This window comes from Mixophyes fleayi, chromosome 5 (assembly GCF_038048845.1).
Source record: "Mixophyes fleayi isolate aMixFle1 chromosome 5, aMixFle1.hap1, whole genome shotgun sequence".
Taxonomy (NCBI): Eukaryota; Metazoa; Chordata; class Amphibia; order Anura; family Limnodynastidae; genus Mixophyes; species Mixophyes fleayi.
This window is the reverse complement of record NC_134406.1, coordinates 166,344,532-166,369,121: the sequence shown is the minus strand read 5'-3', so window position 1 is coordinate 166,369,121 and position 24,590 is coordinate 166,344,532. Positions and strand designations below refer to the sequence as shown.

At 40.0% G+C, this 24,590-nt stretch overlaps 1 protein-coding gene across 4 annotated transcripts in view; it reads right to left on the bottom strand.

Annotated features, from left to right (window-relative positions):
- The window catches only part of MYLK4 (myosin light chain kinase family member 4), a 145,276-nt gene that overhangs the window by 105,912 nt on the left and 14,774 nt on the right, over positions 1 to 24,590 (bottom strand). For 3 of the 4 annotated variants that reach the window (XM_075212978.1, XM_075212981.1, XM_075212977.1), the window contains exon 2: positions 11,287 to 11,554. In XM_075212978.1, the coding sequence (XP_075069079.1) occupies positions 11,287 to 11,554 (268 nt within the window). The remainder of the gene's footprint in view (positions 1 to 11,286; positions 11,555 to 24,590) is intronic. The other variant, XM_075212980.1, reaches the window with a different exon arrangement.

Genomic DNA, 24,590 nt, shown 5'->3' with positions numbered 1-24,590 from the left:
AGACTGATTTGGCCCAGTTATTACTTTTCAATGAAAGATGACACTAGGGGACATTTAGTAAAACAGGTTTATTTGTGTGGGAACAGAGGTGTTTTCCAAAGCAACCTTATTTATTACTAATATTAAGAGGAGCATATGGGCTGGCACCAGATCAGATGTATTAAAGAAAAATGTAAAGTGCAGATGCCATTTGCCATACCTCTCACACAAGTCCCAGGGACAAAGTTTCCATGCAGGGGCAGCAGGAGCTGGCAGGGGGGCTGTGCATGGTCCCTTTAGACAGTGCATAGAGGGCAGGACATGATTTGCAGCGAGAAGCGGATCAGCACACAGTCTCGATCTCCAACAATCAGCCTTGACACTCAACCTACAGCCGGCCGCGCCGGATCCTAGTGCTGGGTCCAAAACTCGCGAGATCTGAGATCCGACGACGTCACAACAACGTTTTGCCTCGTTTTCAATTCTGAATCGGCGGGAGGGTACCGAGGCTGCTCGGCTCGGTACTCGAATACCTGAAGTTCGGGTGGGTTCAGTTCTCGAAGGAACCGAGCCCGCCCATCTCTACTTCATATAGACTTCTTTAGGCTGATAGAAAATCCTCCTGCCCAATTTGCCTTGGAGAGAGGTCTGTAAATAACATGTTCAGGATGGTCTAACCCGGCGGTTCCCAAACTGTGCACTGTGGCTCCCAGGGGTGCCGCGGCGCTGTCACTGGGGTGCCGCGGGCCAGACATAAAAAAAAGTAAGAATACAGAAACTTACCAATCTGCCGGGCGCCGGAACCCAACAGCCTCCTCCTTCCCGCAGCTGTCACTGAATATCGACGTCAGTAACAAGCTGCTGCGGTAGAGAGGAGGCTGCTGGGTCCCGGCGCCCAGCGGATTGGTAAGTTTCTGTGTTCTTTCTGTTTTTTATGGCTGGCGCGGGGCAGTGAAGGGGGGACAGAGAGCAGAGGATGGGGACAGCGGGGCAGAGAAGGGGGGACAGAGAGCAGAGGATGGGGACAGCGGGGCCGAGAAGGGGGGACAGAGAGCAGAGGATGGGGACAGCGGGGCAGAGAAGGGGAGACAGAGAGCAGAGGATGGGGACAGGGAGGCAGAGAAGGGGGGACAGAGAGCAGAGGATGGGGACAGCGGGGCAGAGAAGGGGGGACAGAGAGCAGAGGATGGGGACAGCGGGCAGAGAAGGGGGGACAGAGAGCAGAGGATGGGGACAGCGGGGCAGAGAAGGGGGGACAGAGAGCAGAGGATGGGGACAGCGGGGCAGAGTAGGCGGACAGAGAGCAAAGGATGGTGACAGCGGGGCAGAGAAGGGGGGACAGAGAGCAGAGGATGGGGACAGAGAGCAGAGGATGGGGACAGCGGAGCAGAGGAAGGGGCAGAGAGCAGAGGAGGGGGACAGCGTGACAGAGGGCAGAGGAGGGGACAGCGTGAGTGGGGCAGAGGAGGGACACAGCGGGGCAGAGGAGGGGGACAGAGGACAGGCACAGTGTGAGAGGGGCAGTGGAGGGGGACACAGCGTGATAGGGGCAGTGGAGGGGGACACAGCGTGAGAGGGGCAGTGGAGGGGGACACAGCGTGAGAGGGGCAGTGGAGGGGGACACAGCATGAGAAGGGCAGTGGAGGGGGACACAGAGTGAGAGAGGGCAGTGGAGGGGGACACAGCGTGAGAGGGGCAGTGGAGGGGGACAGCGTGACAGGGGGCAGAGGAGGGGACAGCATGAGAGAGGGCAGAGGAGGGGGGGCAGCGTGAGAGAGGGCAGAGGAGGGGGGACAGCGTGACAGAGAGCAGAGGAGGGGGCAGTGTGAGAGAGGGCAGTGTGTCTGGATGCAGAGGGGGCAGTGTGTCTGGATGCAGAGGGGGCATTTTTGCATACAACTAAATAAGTATTTCTGTCCTGACCTAAATACTTATTACAATTTTTTGACTCAACTACTTCTAAAACAGGACTGCTCAATAATTATTTTGGGGGGGTGCCTTGAAAAAATTTGGAGACTCTAAGGGTGCCGTGAACTGCAAAAGTTTGGGAACCACTGGTCTAACCTGATATATCAGTCTGGTCTTGGGCTCCCATAATTTTGAAATAAAAAACAATGTGACCTGAAGTCTACACAAGACATAAAATTCTTACCATAATTATTTTACTTGTAAAGTAAAGTAAAACAGCTATATGAACCTGTTCCAAATTGTCAAGTTAGTTTAGGTAGGGCACATATTTGCGGCACTGTAAATGTCGGCACTTAACTTGCCGACATTAAAATGTCGGCAGGTTAAATGCCAACATTGGTCTTTTATTGTCGCATTGTGATTGGCAACTTTGTGCATGTCGCCAATCACAATGTACACATTGTCAACCTGTCAGCATAATGGAAGTGTCGGCATTTAGCCTTCCAACATTTTTATGTCTGCAAGTTAAGTGACCAGCCAGCGGTTAGTTTAGGTTCACGAGAAATTATGTATTATGAGTTAAAAAATGTGGGTAGAGAAAAAAAATAAAAATCAGAATAATCCTGGAAAAATCAGGTCACCTGAGAGCCATAGTCTGGACCTTTTCTACTGCTGAACATCTGGCAATCTAAATTAAAGATGGCTATCATAGGTAATAGGGGCTAGTGATGCAGAAACCAAGCTCTGCCCAGCTCAATTCCTATATGTTAATCATCCAGGAGTCATGCTTGGCCTCTACCTCATTACTGGCTAAGTGTGTCGAGAGCGCTGATTAGAAAAGGAGACAGCACTTTCTACTAGATCCACTACCTATTGGACCCTCCAGTGAATGTGTGGGGAAGGAGGTGGGCAATACATTTCCAAGTAAAAAAAGAAACATTTCCCCCCATACTGACTAACATTATAACATGGACTGATTTTAGCAATGGAAATCATTTTAACATGTAGCTTTTATTCTTTCTGTAGGGGTCTACTCTTCGGCATCCACCTCTCATGCTTGTCACCTAAGCTTAGCTCAGTCCTCTTATTCCAGGTATACAGTGCGTAATTAACCGAACAGGTTCCGCGACAGTAACAAAGGTTAAGTGTGGAGCTGACAGAGCCGTTGTACGATTGAAGTTGACAAAATGAATGGGCACCAGAACATCTCTCTAATGAACTAAAGAACCAATTTCGGTCAGCGGCCATTGCTAGGATATAAATTATGCCATCTTTCCTGATTATTTATTTTCTATGTCAAACCATATTGTTCACATGCAGTAAATGTAAAACATTATTTTTAAATAATATTATCCTAATGACTATCACCAAACTATGTTTACATATTTGAACATACTTTGGAATCTGGCAGCACAGTGGCTAAGTGATAAGCACTTCTGCCTCACACCTTATCTATGTGGAGCTTGTATGTTCTCTCCGTGTTTGCGTGGGTTTCCTCTGTGTGCTCTGGTTTTCTTTCACACTTCAAAACATACTAGTAGGTTAATTGTCTGCTGACAAAATTAACACTAGTCTATGTGACTATGTGTTTGGTAATTTAGACTGTAAGCGCCATTGGGACAGGGACTGATGTGAATGTCAAATATTCTCTGTACAACGCTGCGGAATTAGTGGTGCTATATAAATTGATGATGATGATGATAATGATACGTTTAAATTTGTTATTCACATATTTGTTCTTTTTTTATAGAACATAAATGAGCTAATATAGAAACACAGGTATGGGAGCTATTATTGGAAAACATAGGAACATCTACAATGTATTAGAATTGAGAATTTCTAAATATATGGGTTTTATGTAACATTTAGAAATAACCCATCTTTCCACATATTGCCCCTAACATTCCTCTTGTTCTGTTAAACAATAAAGTCCTCATAATAACTTTAGTAAGAAATAACATGTTTGTGCGCTTGACAACATCAATTTGAGGATAACTGGTTTCTGAATAAGAGATCCCTTATTTATTCAACTAAAGAATATTGTACATGATACAATGACATATACAGTACTCAAACATAACCAATCCTGGAAAAAAATATTAGGTAATTGCGCCACCTAGTGAAATATGTTCATACAAACATTCTTTAACTTTGAATCTGAATATGCAAGCACAAAATAGGGTCCTAGAATTTTTTTGGGGGGCTCCATGATTGTCAGTTGTACAATATATTTTGTTAGCAAGCACTTCTTTTTGGGTCACAGAATATTGTCACTATGCAAATTTTAAGCACCACTAATTTTGATCACATTGTCAGGTGTTTTTGACAAAATGTGCAAAGTTAAGTGCTGAATACATGTAAATACTAGTATAAAATAAACACATAAGGAACATAAAGATTGAGTATATCATGCCATTTAAGACTTCAGGACCTGCCCAATTCCTATGGCATTGTACTCTGGTTGCTAGAAATATCTTGATTTTTTCCTTTATATCAACTTTGATCTTAAGCTTCTGGATGCTAAACAAAAACTAGGTATATATAAGCTCACATCAGAGCCGTAACTAGGGTGGTGCGGGCGGTGCCGTCGCCCCAGGCGCAAGCCCAAGAGGGCGCAGCAGCCACCCGCTACCTTCCCCTACCCGCCGGCATAGTAAAAAAAAAAAAAAATTGCAGCAGTGTCAATAAAGTTAATATAAAAGAAAATAAAATAAAAAAAAAAAAAAGTCACCTGATCTCCCGGTGGCTCCCGGCAGTCTCCTCGCTCCCACTGAATGTGACGTCATCACGCCCGACGTCATATTCAGCGAGGAGCACTGCTGGGGCAGAGGCAGCGTAACAGCACAGAACACAGAACACAGGACACAGAGGAAAGGTAAGTAAAATTGTATTTTTATTATGTGTGTTTGGGCAGGCTATGTATTTTTACTCAGCTTAGGAGGTCACTCAATATTCAAAACCCAGCATTTTTTTGCAAAATGCCTTTTACAACAATCCAGTAACAGTTTTACTAAACAATTGATCTATAAGTGATCTGGAATGTACCCAAAGTGCTTATTTATTAACTTATCCAGCAAGTTAGTAGGTCAAACGTATTTTAGAAAAAAGTAAAATATATAAAAAATAAAAAAAAAATTGTGTTCTGCAAAATTAAATATCCTTTTTGCTTGTGGGCGCTTGTGAGTGCTAAAGGAGGCACACTGGTGAACATTTATTTTCTTTACTGCCCTCTGACCTATAAGATCTGTTCTGTTACTTGACCTAATATTCCCATCTTGCCTCTTTTTAGTGTACTATATTAAAATAGCAATGTATGTCATAGGGCTTCTCCTTTCTATATAAAAAAAAAAGCTAGCTTAATGGAATCCCACCACTGTGTGTGTGTGTATATATGTATATGTGTATATATATATATATATATATATATATATATATATATATATATATATATATATTCTTTCAGTAAAGTGCTAGCCACACCCACACATTAGGTTGACCACACCCACTTGTCAAATGCCACTCCAACTTAGATGGGGGGCGCCGGTGCCCTGTCTCGCCCAGGGCACTAAAATGTCTAGTTACGGCACTGGCTCACATTAACAACTTTTATGCATTACGTACAGTATGTTGCCAAAAGAAAAAATTATCTGTATGGAACAAACATGTGATATTCACCTACAATACCTAAACAAAATATAAGTAGTAGTACTATCAGTTTATACAACACAAAGCAATGATAAAGTAGAAAACAAACGGGGAGTTTAATTTAACGATATGCTGTGAAGTGCTTCTGGAACTGTCCTTGAAGACACTCTGCGGCTCTGTCTGGCTAGAAATCTCATATCATTCTAATGCCCCATAGAGGTGTGAGTAAAAATGAGAAGACATTCCTCTACCATAGTAACCGGTAGGTTGCGGACATTGCGGTGATGTCCAGCAGCACATCTCTAAAAACTAAATTCCCCCCAAGTCTTTTGTGGTTTTATATAATCTGTTTTTATCGTTTTTTTTCTTCGCACAAAAAACAGACTTACTGTATGACCCAAACAATTCTACGAAATGTGACAACTAACTTGTGTAACAAAGGGAGGCATTTATCTGACAATATGCAAAGAAAACATACAAGCAGAGTAAGACATTGGCGCAGTTATGCACCTAGATTCAGGTTAAACCAAGTAAAGACTTATGTGTAGTTTAAAGTTGGTTAACTTACATGATTTAAAAGCTGCTTCCTCTCAACAAACAGACAGGGTGTGTCTGTTAGTTGAAACAGAGCCAGTGATGGGCGTTTTCTCTTAAAGAGAAGGTAGGTGTGTCACCTGTCCATCAAGCTAAGGCTGGGGGAGGTATATCATGTATAGTAGCTTGTTTGTGCCATTTGTTCACTGAGACCAACGCTGGGAAAGCTGGCTGGTCCTGAGAGAAAGCTGGTCTATGTATAGCTAGTGTTTAGGGTTTCCATGATTGCTGTGCAAGTATACGGTGTCAAAACATTTAACATCCTGACAATAAAACTACATAAAAAGGAAGAAGTTGTTCGCGTGTGCTTCTGCAGTAGCGGGCTCTTGCCACACTTGTCACATTTAAAAAAAAAAAAAAAAAAAGCAGACACTTCATGTAGGAGGAAATATTTGGGTAGCACTGGCAATGAGGATAGGAAAGGGTGAACAAAGGGAGCGCTCAGCCATATACAAGAAAATCCCTTACCTATCTCTACTCTTTCAGGGCCAGGAATCATTTGTCAAGGAGCTAATTTCAGACCCACCAAAATTTTCCAAATATCCTATTCCCTGACCAAGCACCAAGAATCATGGGAATTATATTCTTCAGTGGTCTTTAAGTCTATGGGCCTGATTCATTAAGAGATGCATACTGAATGCAATGTGCGATTTTTTTGTAAAACGCACATAAAATCAGGTATATGCACGTCCAAATTCAACAAGGAGCTGATCTGAAGATACGTGTGGTGATGAATATGGGTGTAGATCTGCTCTCCTCTACTAGAAAAGACAATGCAGGATATGTCCAATACGGGTGTGGAATATAAAGTCACAAAAAACGCACAGAAAAAAATAACTATTCAATTAATGTCACCTGTTAATGCTACAGTTCTTCACCTACTGACTGGGCAATTTTCTCTTTAGCTTGGGTCCTCCATACCATTTGTTTTCATGTCTGCATTTATTTTGTCTGCATTGTATGTCCCTGTTTTATGAATGTCCTGTTTTCCCTACTGTACAGCGCTGCGAAGCTATGTGGTGCCCTATAAATCAATGATAATAATAGTAGAAGTCCCCATATCCTCATGTTGTGTATTAGCTATATTATTTGTACATGATAGAGCAGCATATGAGTTTTGCTATGTCACAGAAATCTCCCCCTTTCAGAGCTCACAGTAGTCCAGGCAGAATGTCTTCTGGGGGATCTCTGAGGCAGTTGTGGCTTCAAGGATATGGACATCCTACACATCTCAGCCTGCAGTTTAGCTATCTCATCCAGCAATAATGAAAAATATTTACAGATTGGAGAGCATCTGCGTTTCCAGAATATCTCCCGCAAAACAAGAACATTACATCCACTGTACTGCACTAGTCCAAACATTGTATCAGATGTTAATGGTAGCATCAATATCTGTGCACCTGTTTCTGTATTCTAACTCATCTTATTTTGTTTGCTGATTATGATTCTGTTGCAAGCTACTGCAATGAGCAAGCTCCAAAGAGTCTTCTGCCTATTTGTGATGGAATGGTGGAATATAAACAAGTAAACAGAGGTATAACATAGTTCTCACAAGTCCCATGGGGATAACCAAAGCCTCAAGCAAATGGGCCAATGTAGTATTCAATCAGGGTTTGGGACACATGGAAGAACACAGATATGGTATAACAAATAAAAATAGAGTCTTCTCATATTAATGACATCACCTGAGTAACATGGATTTAAATCCATCTGGATTTACTAAGAAATCTATTTAGGTTGTATATCCAACCACAGTTAGCTATAGTATACATTTAGGTTGCCACCGCCAAACTTCTAATGTTGCTTTTGGCATAGGCTGTGCCCAAAGGTTAATGACAGTACTGTCCTTCAGCCTAAAACAATAATTTATATAAGTATAGGAACGCATTACACTGAGAAATATTGTGAGCTTGTCTTAATTTAGGATAAGCTTTTACTTAAGCCTCTGTAGCCAAGTTCCAGAAATCCACTGAGAAGGATTAACCATGGTTACTTATAATAAGTCAGGTTACTCATACCTGAGATCTTCTCTTTAATGTATGAACTGCAGCTACCAATTGAGAAATAGGACATGGTTTAGCAGTGCATGCATCTGTTTGCCCACATATTTTTGAACATTGACATATGGTCTTCCTAGCCAGGTAATGATAGTGTTGGGATCTTTAGATATTCCTTCAGGTACTGTGCTGTTAAAGCGAAGGGGAAATCGCAGCGGTTGTGTTATGTGTCAATCCAATCCAATAGTAATTTGATCAGCCTTCTGTGGTTTATAGTGCCCCAGCCAAATTCTGGACGGCAGTGCCACCAAAATCAAAAGTTGCGCTTTTGCAATAATCTCCTCTTTCACTGAATAATAATAATACTAATGATAAAAATAATAAAATTTCATTATGAGATATGCCATCCTGTGTTCTCATATGTGTCAGAAAGGACTGAGGTAGAAACTTGATGGCCCAATTCATAGTAACATATTTGCAGATCTTCTTTTGTGGCCTCAGGGAAGTCTCTCACTGTAATATTTTTGTTGATTGCGATCTTCCTTGTCCTAAACCTAGTACTGTAATCATCTAAGTAATGACAATTTAATTGACTATGTTGGGACATTTCAATTTCATCTACTCTGGACGCTGCTGCACGCTATCTGTACACAGACAATCATTCTCTGCTGCAAAAATCTGCTTGACCCATTGCTTGAAAATCTTGTTTTCTTTTATGGGTTTTTTATTATGGGTAAGACGTCAATGTGCTCCAGCAGAGCCATATCCACATCTATAACATGGTCTAGGTTGCTGCAGCTCTCCGAACTCAGGGATGAACGTGGTGTAAGCTCTAGAATTGTCAATAGCGCAGTGTTCTCCTGGACACCTGAAGCCATCTAAGATGATGTATGGTCATGAAGGTCTGACTTACTAACTAGATTGCTAAATTTCTCCAGTTAGGCCTGAGGCATCAATAATTCCAGCAGACATCTTTATTGTTCCTGCTACACCCCATTTCAAGCCAATTGGTCTAGAAGCAGTAGCTAGTTAGATTGCATAGGGAACTCTGAAAGTCAACATGTGCCAGTCCCAATATTCAAACCATGCTCTCTCTATTAAAATTCTAACAAAAAATGTAATTACATTTACATTGCTGAGAAATGTAACTATAATTTGCCCATTATTACCTATGTATTTATTTCAAGATTTCTTAAAAAAATTTTTTATCTTACAGAACATTTAATCCCGGAGGGGAAGTCAGGTGGCAGGTGTGAGAGGGGGCGTGGTAACGTGTTTGAATCACCATGTCCCTTTCCCCTGCCGTGCAATGCCATGACAATTGTGCGGCCTGATGACGTGAATCGCGTTATTAAGTTCTGCCTCAATTAGGGATCCAGGAGACTGTCTGCTCTTCAGGGAGACCAGGAGGACTCCCCCGAAATTTGGGAGCTTTCCAGATATTCCGGGAGATTTGGCGAGTATGTCTTAATTCTTATAAAGTCTCTCTCAAACATTACAGAATGATAGAAACTGTTGTGGATCACCCAGAAAAGCTTTAGGGCAACAGGGTTTTTTAAATGTTCTCTTGAACTGAAGTACCTTTATATTGCCACTTTTAAATTGCGATTTGTATGAGCAGGGTAGATGTGCTTTATAGCCTTGTTCACTTATCATTAGAAGTCAATGTTTTCACAGGATTTGAGAACATATTAAAACAAGTTTGGTTTAGTTATCCTTTGTGTTTTAGTTATTCTTTAATTAAAAACAATTTGTCACACTTCACTTTACCAATGTTCTTTACTCTACTCTAAATGTATTCAAAAAAAAGTTACACCACCAATGACTAACACCTGCATAGCACTTCATTTTAACAAATTGCTTGAATGAGGTGAATCTCATATCTAGGATTCTGTTCATATGTCATCATGGAACATGACTCATATGGCAGAAAGAAGTTTCTTCAGCACATGCAAATAACAGACCCATTACATGCAAAAAGGTTGCTCATTGCCCTTAGCAAACAGGAACACCTACAATGAACACATTCATGCTAATTGCTTAAAATAACCCAGACGTTACTCAGAAAATGAGATAGTGTGGTAACACTCTAGTGTGTAAAGTGTTTGGAGTGATATAACTGACTCTGGATTGGTCATGGAGACAAAGAAGACGGGATTGCTGGGGAATGTTGGAAAACGGGATGTGAGGCAAGTAAGGTATTTTAACAGAAATGAGAAAAGAGGTAAGAAATGGGAAGCAGAGTGGAATAGTGGTGAATGGAGTGGGATAATTGAAATGTGAGAGGGGAAACAAAATAATGATCATGAATGAGTAAAAGGATCCCACTTTGGGCATGATGCAGAGTTCAACTTAAACCATTTGCATTGTGTAAATTGCACAAATTCGCACTGTGCATGCCCAGAAAGAGAACGCACAAATATACCCAATGCAGACTTATGTCTTATGTATCTGGTACTTGCATTGCCTTGTGACTGCAGAGGTATAACAGGGGATGGAAGGTGTGCGCAAATGCAGGCAAAGTACAGTGAGGGTGTGTTCATGCAAATGTAGCTCATGCAGACCTGCGGTTAGAAGGAGTATCCTTTGCACCTACTAGAGGGCAGGTACTAATACATTCTGATGATGATGACTTGACAAGTGTGAGGCCAGACACTTCTCAAGATAAACATAAACATTTGGGTGTTCAACCAAAGCCCTCAAGGTACATTGATGCAGGTCACTTGTTGTTATGAGTGGGGTGAATTTTTTGGGGAGAGAAATTATTTGAAAAAGACAGGGAGAGTGAGTGGGGTGAATGTGAGAAATATTCTTTTAATTTGAACACCCAAACCAGAGAGGTGCTAAGTGACTAGCCTTATATTTTCCTGCTATAACTAAAAGATAGTTGTGTATGTAGTATTCTACAAGTGTGGTCTTGGTTCTATAAATTGTAGTTCATAAAGAAGATTCTCTGATTAAATATCAGCTGAATTATTTCCAGCATAACATTAAAATGTTTCCTTTGTCCAGGACAGGCCCGTATTTCAGACAAATAATGGAACCCATGAGAATCGTGTGGATGACCACAAACACTAGTTGACAAGTAATGCCATGGTTATAAAAACAGTTACATATTATATATAAATATCTCAAAAGTCTAAAAGACCTGGCAGCACTGTACCTCTTCATTGTCTGTGTCCTCCTCAGATTCATTGGATTTTTCGTCCCAGACACATGTCATGATTTGGGCCTTTTGGAAATGGGAACATGACATTTCCTCAGAGTTCTTAGCGTTACAGCATGATTCCATTTTGTCCATTCTCAAAAGTTTCAATGACATACATATGTGATTATTTATGTCCCCATTCTCATCAGGGTTCTGGTGGCCTTCCATCCTTTTATTCAGAATTAATGCACCTTCTTGGCTTTCAGTATCTCTGATATTCTGCCTTAAAAAGAAAACAAAATATGCATTTGACTACTTTACAGTGTATTTTAATTGATTGTAATCTACTACACAGATTTTCTGTGCAGTAGATGCCAGAATTTTACTGCAACTCATTATTTCACTATAAGGTAATAACCAGCTCCTTAAAGAAAGTCCATGGTCTATTATTTATAAAGGGAATATTGTGCAAATCAAAGGATTCATTTAGTTACCACAGATCTAGAAATCATGATTGTAAAGGATCTATAATTAATACTACTACTATGATAATGTACCGTGAGTGTAAATTGGCAAAGATAGGCCAATGTGAGCAATTAGGGACAGTGCTAAAATTTGGGCCGTGGGTAAACTCAATCTTATAGAGGTTCTCTAATACATAAGATTCATTTTATGACTCGGCTGTGACGTTGCCATGTAGATTGTCCGTCTTAGATATGCAAGATTTAACTGTTTCCATTATTGATTTAATAAGGACATTTATTGCAGTCTGATAATGATCTGGATTTAACAAGAATACCGAACGTAAGATCTACACATGTTAGTCTATAAATATTGGACTTAAACACCCAAACCTGTTTATTCATGCCTCACTTAAAATGACAGATTGTTTATCGCCACCTTGCTGTAACTTCAAATAAACCAAGCCAGCACATCCAGGAACGGGATGTGCAAGTTATCTTAAGGACAGACTACACATCACAAGCTATAAATATGTAATTTTACTAGGAAAATAATATCTGCCATGCACATGCTTGAAAAATGTATCATGTTTGGGTTCCATGGATTAACAGAATACATGGATTACAGCTATATACGGGGAGTTCAGGGTCCACATGACAGTCTGATATTATTATTTTGTTTTTCGGTATCAAAGGCTTGGGCAAGACATCAAGATGGACTTTACAGATGGCCTCTGAGTGTTTAGGCGAGATTGTTCATATTGCCTGATGCTAAAAATGATCTAGTTGATAGATATGTTCTGTGTATTTGATATTTACTAGACAAGGGCTTTATTGTCGCCCCCATGTGTTCCAGAAGCGTTTTTTTATGTTTACTATTTATTTTAATGTTCCTAACATTTTTACAGTTCTACACTCCCCCACTTTAGCTCTCTCCGTTACTTCCCTGCCACCTCCCCACCCCCTTTGGGGGGAACATCCCATATTTATGCCACTACTAGAGCTTTCAGAGATAAGAGATGTTTTTATTGGGATGCCAAGATGGCACTAATGGAAAATCACCTATTATAATTATAGTATGCTGGTCATAGATACCAACTAGGTACATACGTAGGGTAGGATTGTTCAGAAGGCAGTATAGGAGTACTTTTATATTCAGTCTATGAACTTGATCTACTTAACTACTTAGTATTTATCAACCATCAGATTACCCCACTAAAAAATTGCAGGGACCTTTTTGAAGAAACTTTGAAGGACTTCTTTGAAGAAACAGACATGTGGGGTGCTCAATCATTAATTAAGGGTGATTTAGTTTTAAATGTCAGCTGTAAATGTGGCCATGATAATACGGTAGGTGTATAGCAGGAGGGTCAGCCTGGAAATCTAAATTCAATCATGGATGTATAAAGCCGATTTTAGACCTAGTCTAGTTACAGAATGTACAGTAGTTATATTTTGTGGATACAATTACTGATTGAAAACAAAAAAACATTTAATCCCCTTACCAATGGAAAAAATGAAATAAATTTGATGTACTGCATGGGATTTATGATTCCCTATCAATGTATTTATCTGTTTATATGTTATATGTAAGAAGGAACTTATTTAACCTTTTATGTAGCTTTCAAACAAAACTTGTAAGAACATTTGTTACTAACTGTCAAATAGAAACTCAAAAACCTTTCTTTAGACATTGAATGGGGATGTCTGTTACATAGCAATGCATTAACCCTTAGTGGGAGATTTTGATAAACCACATGTCTTTTGGTGATTGTATGTGTATTTTTGTATTTTTTACTAAAGGCAAAAAAGAAATCAAACCGGTTGATTTCAAAGTGCCAATTCTGAAACTGCCATCCCGATTTTTACATACATAAAGAATACAAATCATGCAATGTATCAAGCTGTGTTATGCAAAAACACACATCAAACTGACAGAAAAAAGGTTTACACAATGTTTGAGCTATCTGGCCTAAACAGAAAAAATAATAATGTAAGTATTTACTAGGGAGCTACCATTGACATATTAATTGTGGGGGCAATAATTATATATTTATTAAGCAACCAATATTAATTTATTACGGTATTTTAATAAGGACCCAACATAAATGTATTATTTTATAATGGTGTAAATACTATTTAATTTATAATGGGACAACAAGAATTTATTTATAATAGGGCAACACTTAATATTTCAAGATGAATGCACCATTTAATGTGCAAACTTGTGGCCCTTCAAGAGCCAGCATGCACGTGGGCCAGGTGCTAATGTGTAGGGTAGTCAAACTCAACATATTTTGTGCGTGAACCTTTTATCCACCAGTGGCTCTTTCCTTGATCAGAATGGTTGCCATGGACATCTATAGGGCAAAAATTATGCACTAATCATGTGGTTTTGATGATCACATGTACAAGACAGCCTATCATCAAAACAAAACTTATGATCCACTCCTCTAATATTTCTCTCACAGCCTTCAAATCTTTAAATGCTCTCTGAAAATCCATATTTTTAATAGATTGTACCCTACTCCTACCCATTGCCGGCGCTGCACTTGCAGGGCTCTGCCCCCTTGATGGCAATCTGCGCATGCGCGGTGAAGTGTCTCTGAGATGCTTTTGTGTGTCTATTCTGATTCCTGATCTGTGCAGTGCAGATTCTAGAAAGTTAAGGGAGAAGGTACCCGTGGCAAAAATATATATTTATTCAGTGCAGGCGAGCTGGTGGGGCATCCCAGTGAGTCCGGCTCCCTGTCCTGCAATTCTTACTGTGTTCCGCCAGCCCTGCCCCACCTATACTACCAACTGTTATATAGCAGCATAGGAGTAGTGCCAGTGCCAGCGCCACCATTAGGCAGCTTCCTAGGGCACCAGCTCTGTGGCCGGCTAAAAATACTAATAATGTCTCAGAAAAAGACATTATTAGTTAACTTAACGCGGGCGGTGCGAATGCCCACCCGCTACTTACCAAGTATGCAGACCGTAAGGTCTGCCTTGTGATGCTGCAATGCTGCACCTCATTTCAGTGTGTGGCCCCGGACAGATCTAGGCTCCTCTAATTAGCAGCATTGTTACGTCAGTGAGAGGAGCTGAGAAAAGAGAAGCAAAAGAAGAAAAAAGGAAGCAGAGAAACGAGAAACGAAGAAGAGAAGGTAAGTACAGGCTACAGAAAATGAGTGGAGGTACAGAGAAAGAAAGCTACAGAAAATGAAGGTGGGGCAGAGAGAGAAGGCTACAGAAAACGAATGGAGTAGGCTACAGAAAAAAAGTGGAGGCAGAGAGAGAATGCTACAGAAAATGAAGGGCGGGCAGAGAGAGAAGGCGACAGAAAATGAAGGGGGGATGCAGAGAAAGAAGCCTACAAAAAACAGAATGGAGTAGGCTACAGAAAATGAGGGGGGGCAGAGTGAGAAGGCTACATAAAACAAGGGGGGGCAGAGAGAGAAGGCTACAGAAAATGGAATAAAGAAGGCTACAGAAAATGAGGGGGGCCCGAGTGAGAAGGCAACAGAAAACAAGGAGGGGGGCAGAGAGAGAAGGCTACAGAAAACGGAATGGAGAAGGCTACAGAAAATGAAGGGGGGGATGCAGAGAAAGAAGGCTACAGAAAATGAGGGGGGGCAGAGATAGAAGGCTACAAAAAAATGAGGGGGTGGTAGAAAGGAGGCTACAGAAAACGAGGGGGGGGAGAGCTGCAGAAAATGAGGGGGAGAGAGAAAGAGACAGAAAAATGGGGGGAGGCTGGAAATTTTGGGGAGATGTGGCTGGATAAAATAGGAGGGGGAGGGCGGTATACTCAAAAATCTCCATGCGTTACAGCCTATGGGGCACTATTTATTAAGCCAGAAACCATGCGAGAATTACTTTTTACACAAGGTTTAGGCATTTTTAAGTAACATAGTTGCCTAACAAAAGCCTAATGCAGGCAGTATCATAGATATCTCCAGTATTAGGCTAAGTTATATTTAAACCACAGTCCTCATAATTTTCAATGGGGACTGCAATCTGAGGCAATTTAACAAGTTCCAAAAAGCCCAAGTTTTCAGAGCTTGACCCCGATGGCGTTAGCCATTCTACCCTATAGGGAGAGCATTGTGTTAGAGGCATCTCCACTTACTGTAGAAAAATGGCTTTGCGCATGTGCCTACTTCTACATAGTACGTTAACACATGCAAATAGAGATTGTCTATGTCATTTAGATTACCTTTCTCTATTTGTTTGCATGTGTATTCTGTAGATGTAAAATGAATTATACTCATAGACAGCAACAGAGGAGAGCCAAGAAGTGGGCAGATACTAAAAATATAAATGGTTGCTTAAATATTAAGCAAGTGGGTAAGTGGCTCATGTGTAGAAAAAAGCTGGCTAGAATGCCTAGGGCAGGGGTGTATGTGAGAGCTAAGCCTGTGGGCAGGGGGCATGTAAATAAAGCTGGTGTTATGAGTGTAGGATGTGTGACAAAAGCTGATGGGAAAGGGGTGGCATTCATGAGAATGGCTAGTGGGCAGATTGGCATGTGTGAGAAAAGTTGGTGGGTAGCGGGGGAACATGTCAGTATGTAACAAGTGAGTGCTGTCAAGTTTTTTTTGTTCTGGAATCTAAAATTTGTAGTTTCCCCTCTAGATATCCTGTGTTTGCTCCTGAGCAGCAGTGAAGCCTGGACAGCATTCTGCATCAGACCTCAGTACGTCTTGACATCAGTGCATCTGAACTGCCACCTTAACAGTCAACCAGGAGGAGGTAAAATTTATTATTTTTACAAATGTCAAGTGAGTGAGGGGCAGGGAAGGGAGTATTGGGGGGAGGAGGGGCAGTGGGCTGAAGCTTTGTCTAGGATACTGAGCAACCTTGTACCAGCCCTGCATAGGAGACTGAGGTACATGAAGATTAGCAGTGGGACATAGGAGCGATTCTGCCATGCCTCTGGTGGCAGAAACTTAGGGTCAATTAGGGGGAGGATTATAACTTATTTTTTAAAAATGTGTTACACCTTTTTAGTCTGATTGCATATTTATTTCTCAGCATAATTTTCTTTTCTCCTCCCACACTATAGTCAGTCATTAGCTTTGTTACTCATGGAATGCAGGGGGAAAGTATGTTTGCGCTGGAGTGTGAGAACACTGGAGATGAGGACTTGAGGTGTGGAGTAACAGATGATTAGCAGAGAGAGGTACAGTGGCCATAGAGCACAAGTGTGTGTAAGCAGCAAAAGTATGTAGTGGACTGGAGGAAAGGTCTGTTTGAAGTAGAGGAGCATATAGGAGGGAAAGAAGAGGTGTTGCATTGTGGAGGTTCAGGAAGACCTGAGCTTATGCTATACATGTTTATGTTTAAAGGTGTAAGTGGGGTATGTCTTTTTATTGGAGTATGTATGTTAAGAGGTTTGTTTGCATACCTCCCAACATGTCAGTTGTTGGGAACGTCACAATGCGGGCATGGCCACGCCTCCAGAGGGCTGCCTAGCACTGTAGAGCGCTAGGCTGCCTATTTGATATCTCTCTACCCCCAACATTCCCAACCATGAGACTAACATGTCCCCGGGTGGGACAGGGCCGTAGAGCCCTAAAATCGTGACTTTCCTGATGAAGTCAGGACAGTTGGAAGGTATGCGTTTGAAGGTGAAGTAATTTCTATAGCCCACAACCTAATATGTCCTGGCCATGGCATTTTGTTTTAGTCTAATGGTTTGTTACTAACAATTTTATTTTATAATTAAGAAACTGGAAAATAGTTTTCCCCAGTTGAACACATTTTTAGTTTAGGTTGCACACTATCTGACCATGCACATGCATTCGGCACATATCCTAAAATGAAACAAACATTTCTCTTGAAGCTGTCAATTGCATGGTACAAACATTTTCATCACATTGACAGGACTGTTTTTACATAGACAGACGTGGAATTTAGTTACACTGAAAGTTAGACTGAAAGATGACACAGGGTCCATTGAGTTCAGACTTTAGACCTTGGCATTCTCTTCTTTCTTACAGAACGTTGGTCCAGAGACAGGAAAGAGAATTTCTGTACTACAGCCAGCCCAGCAAATACTCGACCAGGCTTTTTTTCTTTCTTTAAACCTCCAAATATGAACTATCTGTAGCAGCTTTGCTCTACTACTGCCTGTTACTAGATTAGGTGTAAATTGAAACTATTTTACATCAATTCTTCTTTCAAGTTTTATTAAAGTCCGTAACATTTTTGTAAGTGGTAAACATGCCTGAATTTGGTGTTCGTCAAATGTAAGAATGTGGCACAGTAGAGCTTTAAGACCTGGAAGATATAAATTGCAGTAACTCGGCTTTCTGCATACATAGAGCATGTCGGTTACAAATCTTGCTATGTGCTGGCAAAAGAAGATAAATGCCTGGATCCAGCAGCATATGCTTGCAGCAGTGTGCTGCTACCCCTGTGGACTTTTATGCATTTTTATCCTTTTTGGCTGTCTACAGGTAAGCAAAGTAATCTATATAAGGTGAATGTGGAGCTGTCATTGATTTACGGATCTATTTATCAAGTCTAAGCAGCTGTTTTCACCAGAAAAGGCTCATTTTTCACTTTGTCAAACTTATTAAAGCGTTAAGGAGATCTCTATGAGGACATCGAAAATATCATCAAACATTTATTTATATAGCACCAACATATTCCGTAGCACTTTACAATTGGGGACAAACACAGTATTAAATAAACTGGGTAAAACAGGCAAAGAGGTGAGATGGCCCAGCTCCCAAGCTTACAATCTATGGGACAATCAGAGTTGGACACATGAGGTTAAGTCTACGTATTGCATTTCAGTCCATCCAGATTGTAAAGGTATAAAAACAAAAACAAAAAGGGATTAGTATGCTATATGATTCAATCACATAGCAATGTTTGTCACAGGCTTATTGTCTTGCGTGGATTGTGTAAAGGGTGGTAACAGGGTAACCTAGTGAGGTTAAGAGGGTGGTTGAGGAATATTATAAGCTTGTCTGAAGAGGTGGGTTTTCAGAGAACGCTTGAAAGCTTGTACCCCCAGAGGAGAGTCTTATTGTGCGAGGGATGGAATTCCATAGAGTGGATGCAGCCAGAAAAAAGTCCTGTGCAGAATGGAGTTGTTGAGTTCGGAGATATTTTGGTACAGCTTTGTTGATGGCCTTGAGTTTTAGATTAGTAAAACTAATTTATATTGGATTCGGTAAAAAACAGGCAACCAATGTAGAGACATACTGAGCAGCTCAGCAGAGAAATAGCAATTTGCAAGGAAAATCAATCCAGCCACTGCGTGCAAAATAGATTGTATGGATTTGAGTCTGTTTTGGGGAAGACTAGTATGGAAGGAATTGCAATAGTCAATGCGGGAGATGATAAGTGCATGAATTAAGGTTTTTGCAGTGTCTTGTGTAAGATATCCTGGAAATGTATTTTAGATGTATATAACATGATTTAGATATAGAGTCGATGTGGGGAACAAAGGATAGTTCTGAGTCGAGGATCACACCTAGGCAACGAGCTTGAGGTGTGGGGTTTATGGTCATCTTATCAACAGATATAGAAATGTCACGTATGCTTTTGTTGGTGGATAGGAATATTATTAACTCTGTTTTAGAATCTCGGATTCTTTTTGTCTTGTAAAGTTAATGCCATTTTTTCCTGGCCAGACGGTTCCCTGATAGATCACTCCTCTTTCTAAATTTATGTTCCTAGCAGGTTGCTTTCTAGTCCCATCCTTACAGTCATGCTCGCAGTCACTTCCTTAGGGCACCATGACAGGCTAAGCTACAATAAAGAATCATAGTTAACAGATTCTGGGTGGCACTGGGACAATAGGCCTCTTAAAGTGCGGTGTATGGAGTGGATCTTGTTTGAGCTTTGTCCAGCAGAGTAAGTTTATCGGTAGATCTCAGGCCTTATTAGACCACTTAATACTTTGATGGAGGGAGTTCAGTGAAGAAGATGCGTGTTATGGAAAATTGGTAACATATTGTACATGACACCACCATTCAAGGGTTCCGCGCCGCAAGTATTCAAGTGATGTGTCTAACCAGCTGGTCATAAACATTCCTGATTCAAACTGGAGCAGGTGTACAGGGTCAGTACGCAAAGGCCACCGATCTTTCTCCAAAATATACTTGCATGAAAACATTTTAGCTATTTTGAGATCAAATGTGAATTAACTATCCTATTTTCACTGAATGTTTATCTTTTAGACACATTCACCTAAGGTTATTAGGTTATGTGACATTGAGTGGATAGGACAAGAGAGAATGATCCTTTCCCCAAAGCTGTTTTTTCCTAAACTTGTTCTTTATATGAACACATACACTGGCGCCCCTCCAGTATCTGTCTTGCACTTACCTTATTCAAATCACTTTTTACTTATTCAGCTATAGGTATGCATATGCAAAATTTTATCAGCATATTACTCAAGGACTTTGGGACATGTACTGTAGAATCATGTGTGGGTAGTGGTATCCTTAAAGTACATGTTTTGTTGATGGAGACACAGTAGTATTGCTTGACATAGCGCTAACAGGATATAGTACAAAGTGACATTTCAGACCATTTGAGCGGCTGCACATACTTTGGTGAAATTCAGTGTGCAGCAGGGAATTATGGCAAGAGCTATGAATAAATACAACTGTCTGTAAAGAAAATTAGTATCTGTATGTAGTATGTTTCATTAATATTTTCTAATTAACAAACTGTTTGCAATAGATGATCACTATTTAACTATACACTTTTTATGTTGCTAGGTAGACACATTTGCAATGTCTGCAGAGTCAATATCTAACCGAAAGTGCGCAGGAATTTTCAGTGTATCACTAATAAAAAGACTAAAATGAATGCACCCTTGTCATGCCTGCTGCACTATTATAAAACTATAATTTATAGTGGACAGGAAGGAAAATGCATTTTTTATACGTGAATTATAGAAAACATACCAGAATATTATTGCAATGTTTTTGGGTTTAGGTGTTGAAAGGCATTTCTGAAAAGATATTTTTTGTATTTTTTTTTTCATTAAAAAACATCAATCATTTAAAAGATCCAGGCTTTTTTCTAACACACCATCTCTTCCCTCTCTTAGTAATCCTTTACTACCTCACAGGTAGGATTACCATATTGTTTACCTCAGTGATGGGCAAACTTTTTCAGGAGCGGGCCAAATAAAAAAGAAAAACTTTAGGCGGGCCAATATAATTTATTAAAAAATTCAAATATCGAAATATATAATACAAATTTTTTGAATGGGACGGGAGGGTGTTATATTGCGGTGTTACCTCTATAAGTGCAGCGATCGTACAGACACAGCACTTATTTCAGCAGGTTGTTGCAGATCCGTCTTTCTGGTGAGCCACTAACTGACAACACAGCAGCCAATCAAAATCCGCCTTAGTATATGGCCCAGCCTATCTCTTCTCACACGACTTTCAGCCATTAGGGGGTGGGCAGGTGTTTGAGTGATTGACATACGAAGTGTCCTTTTAGGAAGGAGGGTGAAGTGTAATGGAGGAAATAGCTGGGAAGGCATAAAAATGAAGGTTCTGACACACAGGGTCGGCCCTAATAATTTTATGCATATTTTAATGAAATTTTTTAAAATATTGGCGGGCCGGATAGAACCTCTAAGTGGGCCGGATCTGGCCCACGGGCAGTAGTTTGTCCATCACTGGTTTACCTAATAAAGAAAGATTTAGATGTTGTACTTTGCTATATGGAACAATCTCTTACACCCCTATATATCTATTTTTCAAGCTCCCTTTTTACCTGGTCTGATGTCCAAAAAAACAAACATACAATGTTCAGAGGGCCTTGAAAAGTCATGACTAGGGTGGACTGGAAAGGCTCAGCAGGCCAAAATGAAATGTACTAAGGAATGTATAATAAGTGCAATATCATTCCTTTTACTGAGAAAGTAGTTTTTATGAGGCTGATGAATAATGCCATGGATCAGGAACAAAGGTGCACTTTTGTGATTTCCCAATTGTCATTATGTACTAGTATATATATAAGTTGAAGTTCTGTAATTGTCTCACATCTCTACCCAGACTCACACAGAACTTGAACGAGTTCGGGGTTACGTATAGCTTGTCCCAGGTGGATAACAGTAATAGGAGAGCATTAATCTATGTGGAAACAGTTCAATTTTGTTGTGTTGTGGAGGTTCATATCACTGCCTCTATTTTTTGTTTTAAAAAATACATTAAAATGTATGTTCATTATCTATTTGGAGCAGATTGGAGAGCTGAGGTATTGCCTATAGCAATCATTCAGATTCTAGCTATCATTTATATAGTAAATTCTAGAAAATGATAGCTAGAATTTGATTACTTGGTACACCTCCACTATTCCTTTTTAGAAACTTTAGTAAATCTACTACTTTATGTCTGTGGTTGTTGAGTTATTACAAAATCCTGTAAGAAGTAGATTGACACTCTACTCAGACACCAGTAAAGTCAATGCATTAGCTTGTCACTAGCTGTTACTATTCATTTAGGAAATTACTACGCTGAACTCTGTTAACATCCACCAGGCCTTTACAAGCTATATCCACCCAGGCATTCTGTTATACTAAATAGCCACCCCCATTCCACATCTACTTATTATGTCTTGCCCATTACATGCCAATACAATAACATCAGGTAGAGACTATTGTACCATCCCTAATCTAGACTGCTAACTGATGAAGTTGAATAATTGGATAAAGTCGTTTTAAATTAATAAATATCGGTTTTTATAGAATCCTGTGCGATTGCGATTTGTATGCATTAGCATACAAATGTTAAATATGCATCTACATATGAAAACACAGCAAATGCACTTACACTCACACCTACATTTGTAAATAGTCCACTTTTAAAAGAGTCAATTCACATTCTTTTATTAATAAGACTTAAGGGGGCATATTCAATTAGCCTTTCCGTCCACGGTTATGCGTGGCTGTGCGTGTAAAGTGACATTACGGTACCTCAACAGCGCGGATTTCCTTTTGCAAACCCTATGATGTGTGTGCGGAAATCCGCAATGTTGCGGTATCAGGACTCGTGCAGCCGTGCGTAATCGCGGTCGGAAAAGCTAATTATGACCCAAAGAGTATTTACATGAGGATAAACCTACATTAAAGGTGTTTATGGTTCAGGTCCTAAGAAATGTATGGTGTTTGGTCTTATATTAATCCACATTTTGTCAGCAGGAATCCAATATCATCGGAGAAGCGATGGCACATAGCGGTCACTAGTTATGATTAGTATAAGTTTAATTCTTATGAATATTTTGTTAATGGGTTTGTTTAAAACAGTTTTTTGGCAATTCCCTTAGGCAAAACATGTACACAGCTGTTGGAGTGACTTGCTCCCACCTTTGGAAAAAATTTTTTTGAACTGACCTATGGTCTGCACTGTACTGGACTAAACTGAATCTCGAACCAATGAAAAATTCTTTTAGTTATCTTTGTGTACATTGTGACATCACTGTTTTTTTTTTCAATGTAAACTCTATATAAACTGGCCACTTATGCAGTAACAGTCTCTTTGACCACAGACTTCAGGATTGAATGGCCGTTACTGGATTCCGTGCGCAAGAGTAATGTATTGGTTATATTTTCTTATACTTTCTTACACTTTGCTGTAATTCTGCTATATTATGCTATTGAATACCTTTGTGTGTTGGAACCACACTGCTCGCATCGGACAATCTTTATTGGTGACGATTGTAACAGACATAACATAACAAACAGAATTCATTGCAGGAGCAGCAGCCTGAAGGCTAAAGAGGCACTCGTAGAACTTTACTCACCTACCATGCTGTACATATTACAAATGTAGAATACAATATTATCATATCAGTCGTTTACTCTCCCAGACATTCTGCATGTGACATCTGCTCCTACTGAATTCAATCCACGCCACAAATTTAACTCAGAAGAGCGTTTTATGAATCTCATGCAGATTCAAAACTCTAGAGTAGCGATTAGAATCAGATTTAAACATCTTCTAAGATTGCCATACGTTTAGAGAAAAGGACAATCCATCTTGTTAGATTGTAAAAGTTTGTCTAAGGTTTTGGAATGCTGAAGAAAATTGTTTGATGAACTTTGAAAAAGAGAATAAGAACATCTGTTAAAACACAGCATGAAAAAACTTTAGACATTTGGCTAGTTAATAAAAACATGCAAAATCCAATTGAAATAGCTTGTTATTTTACTGCCCTCAAATAATAACTGTCTACAATGTTTCCATTATGTGATGCAGGGAATAATATGTTTGTTAACAAATAATCTTGTGAATTCATATTTGGCATGGTAGTCTCTAAGAAAAATGAAATCTACAAATCCTAGATCAATATTTAATTTTGCTTGCTATAAGGATAGTTATTCCCGCCTACTGTAATTTAACTTAAATACAATGTCCAAGGTAGTGAGTGTGCTGAATGCCTACCTCTACTCTTAGCTATGTGGTGTAATTTGTCTTTCTTTGTGATATCATTTTCCTAATATTATTATCATTAAATTTATAAGGCGCCACATTGCTCCACTGTGGCGTCCAGGACGATACAAGGTAGGCAAAATAAATGCAGACATAAAGACAAAGAGTAGGGATTACCTGCTCACAAGTTTATAATCTAATTGGAAGAATCAGCAGTTCTCCTAATTTGTAATTACTGTACTGCAGATTATCTCCAGCTCTGATCTAGGCAGCTGATTCATGTAGTGCTTCCCAAATGCTAAGCATGTGATACTATGAGAGTTACATTTACACTTACCATGGTTTGCAATTGTAAAATGGAATTAGTATTGTGACATCACATGAGATAATCTGTAGGTCATAGGACAAACCTAGCAGTGAGCTGAATACATTACCTTTGCAAGTATTAACTGAAAAA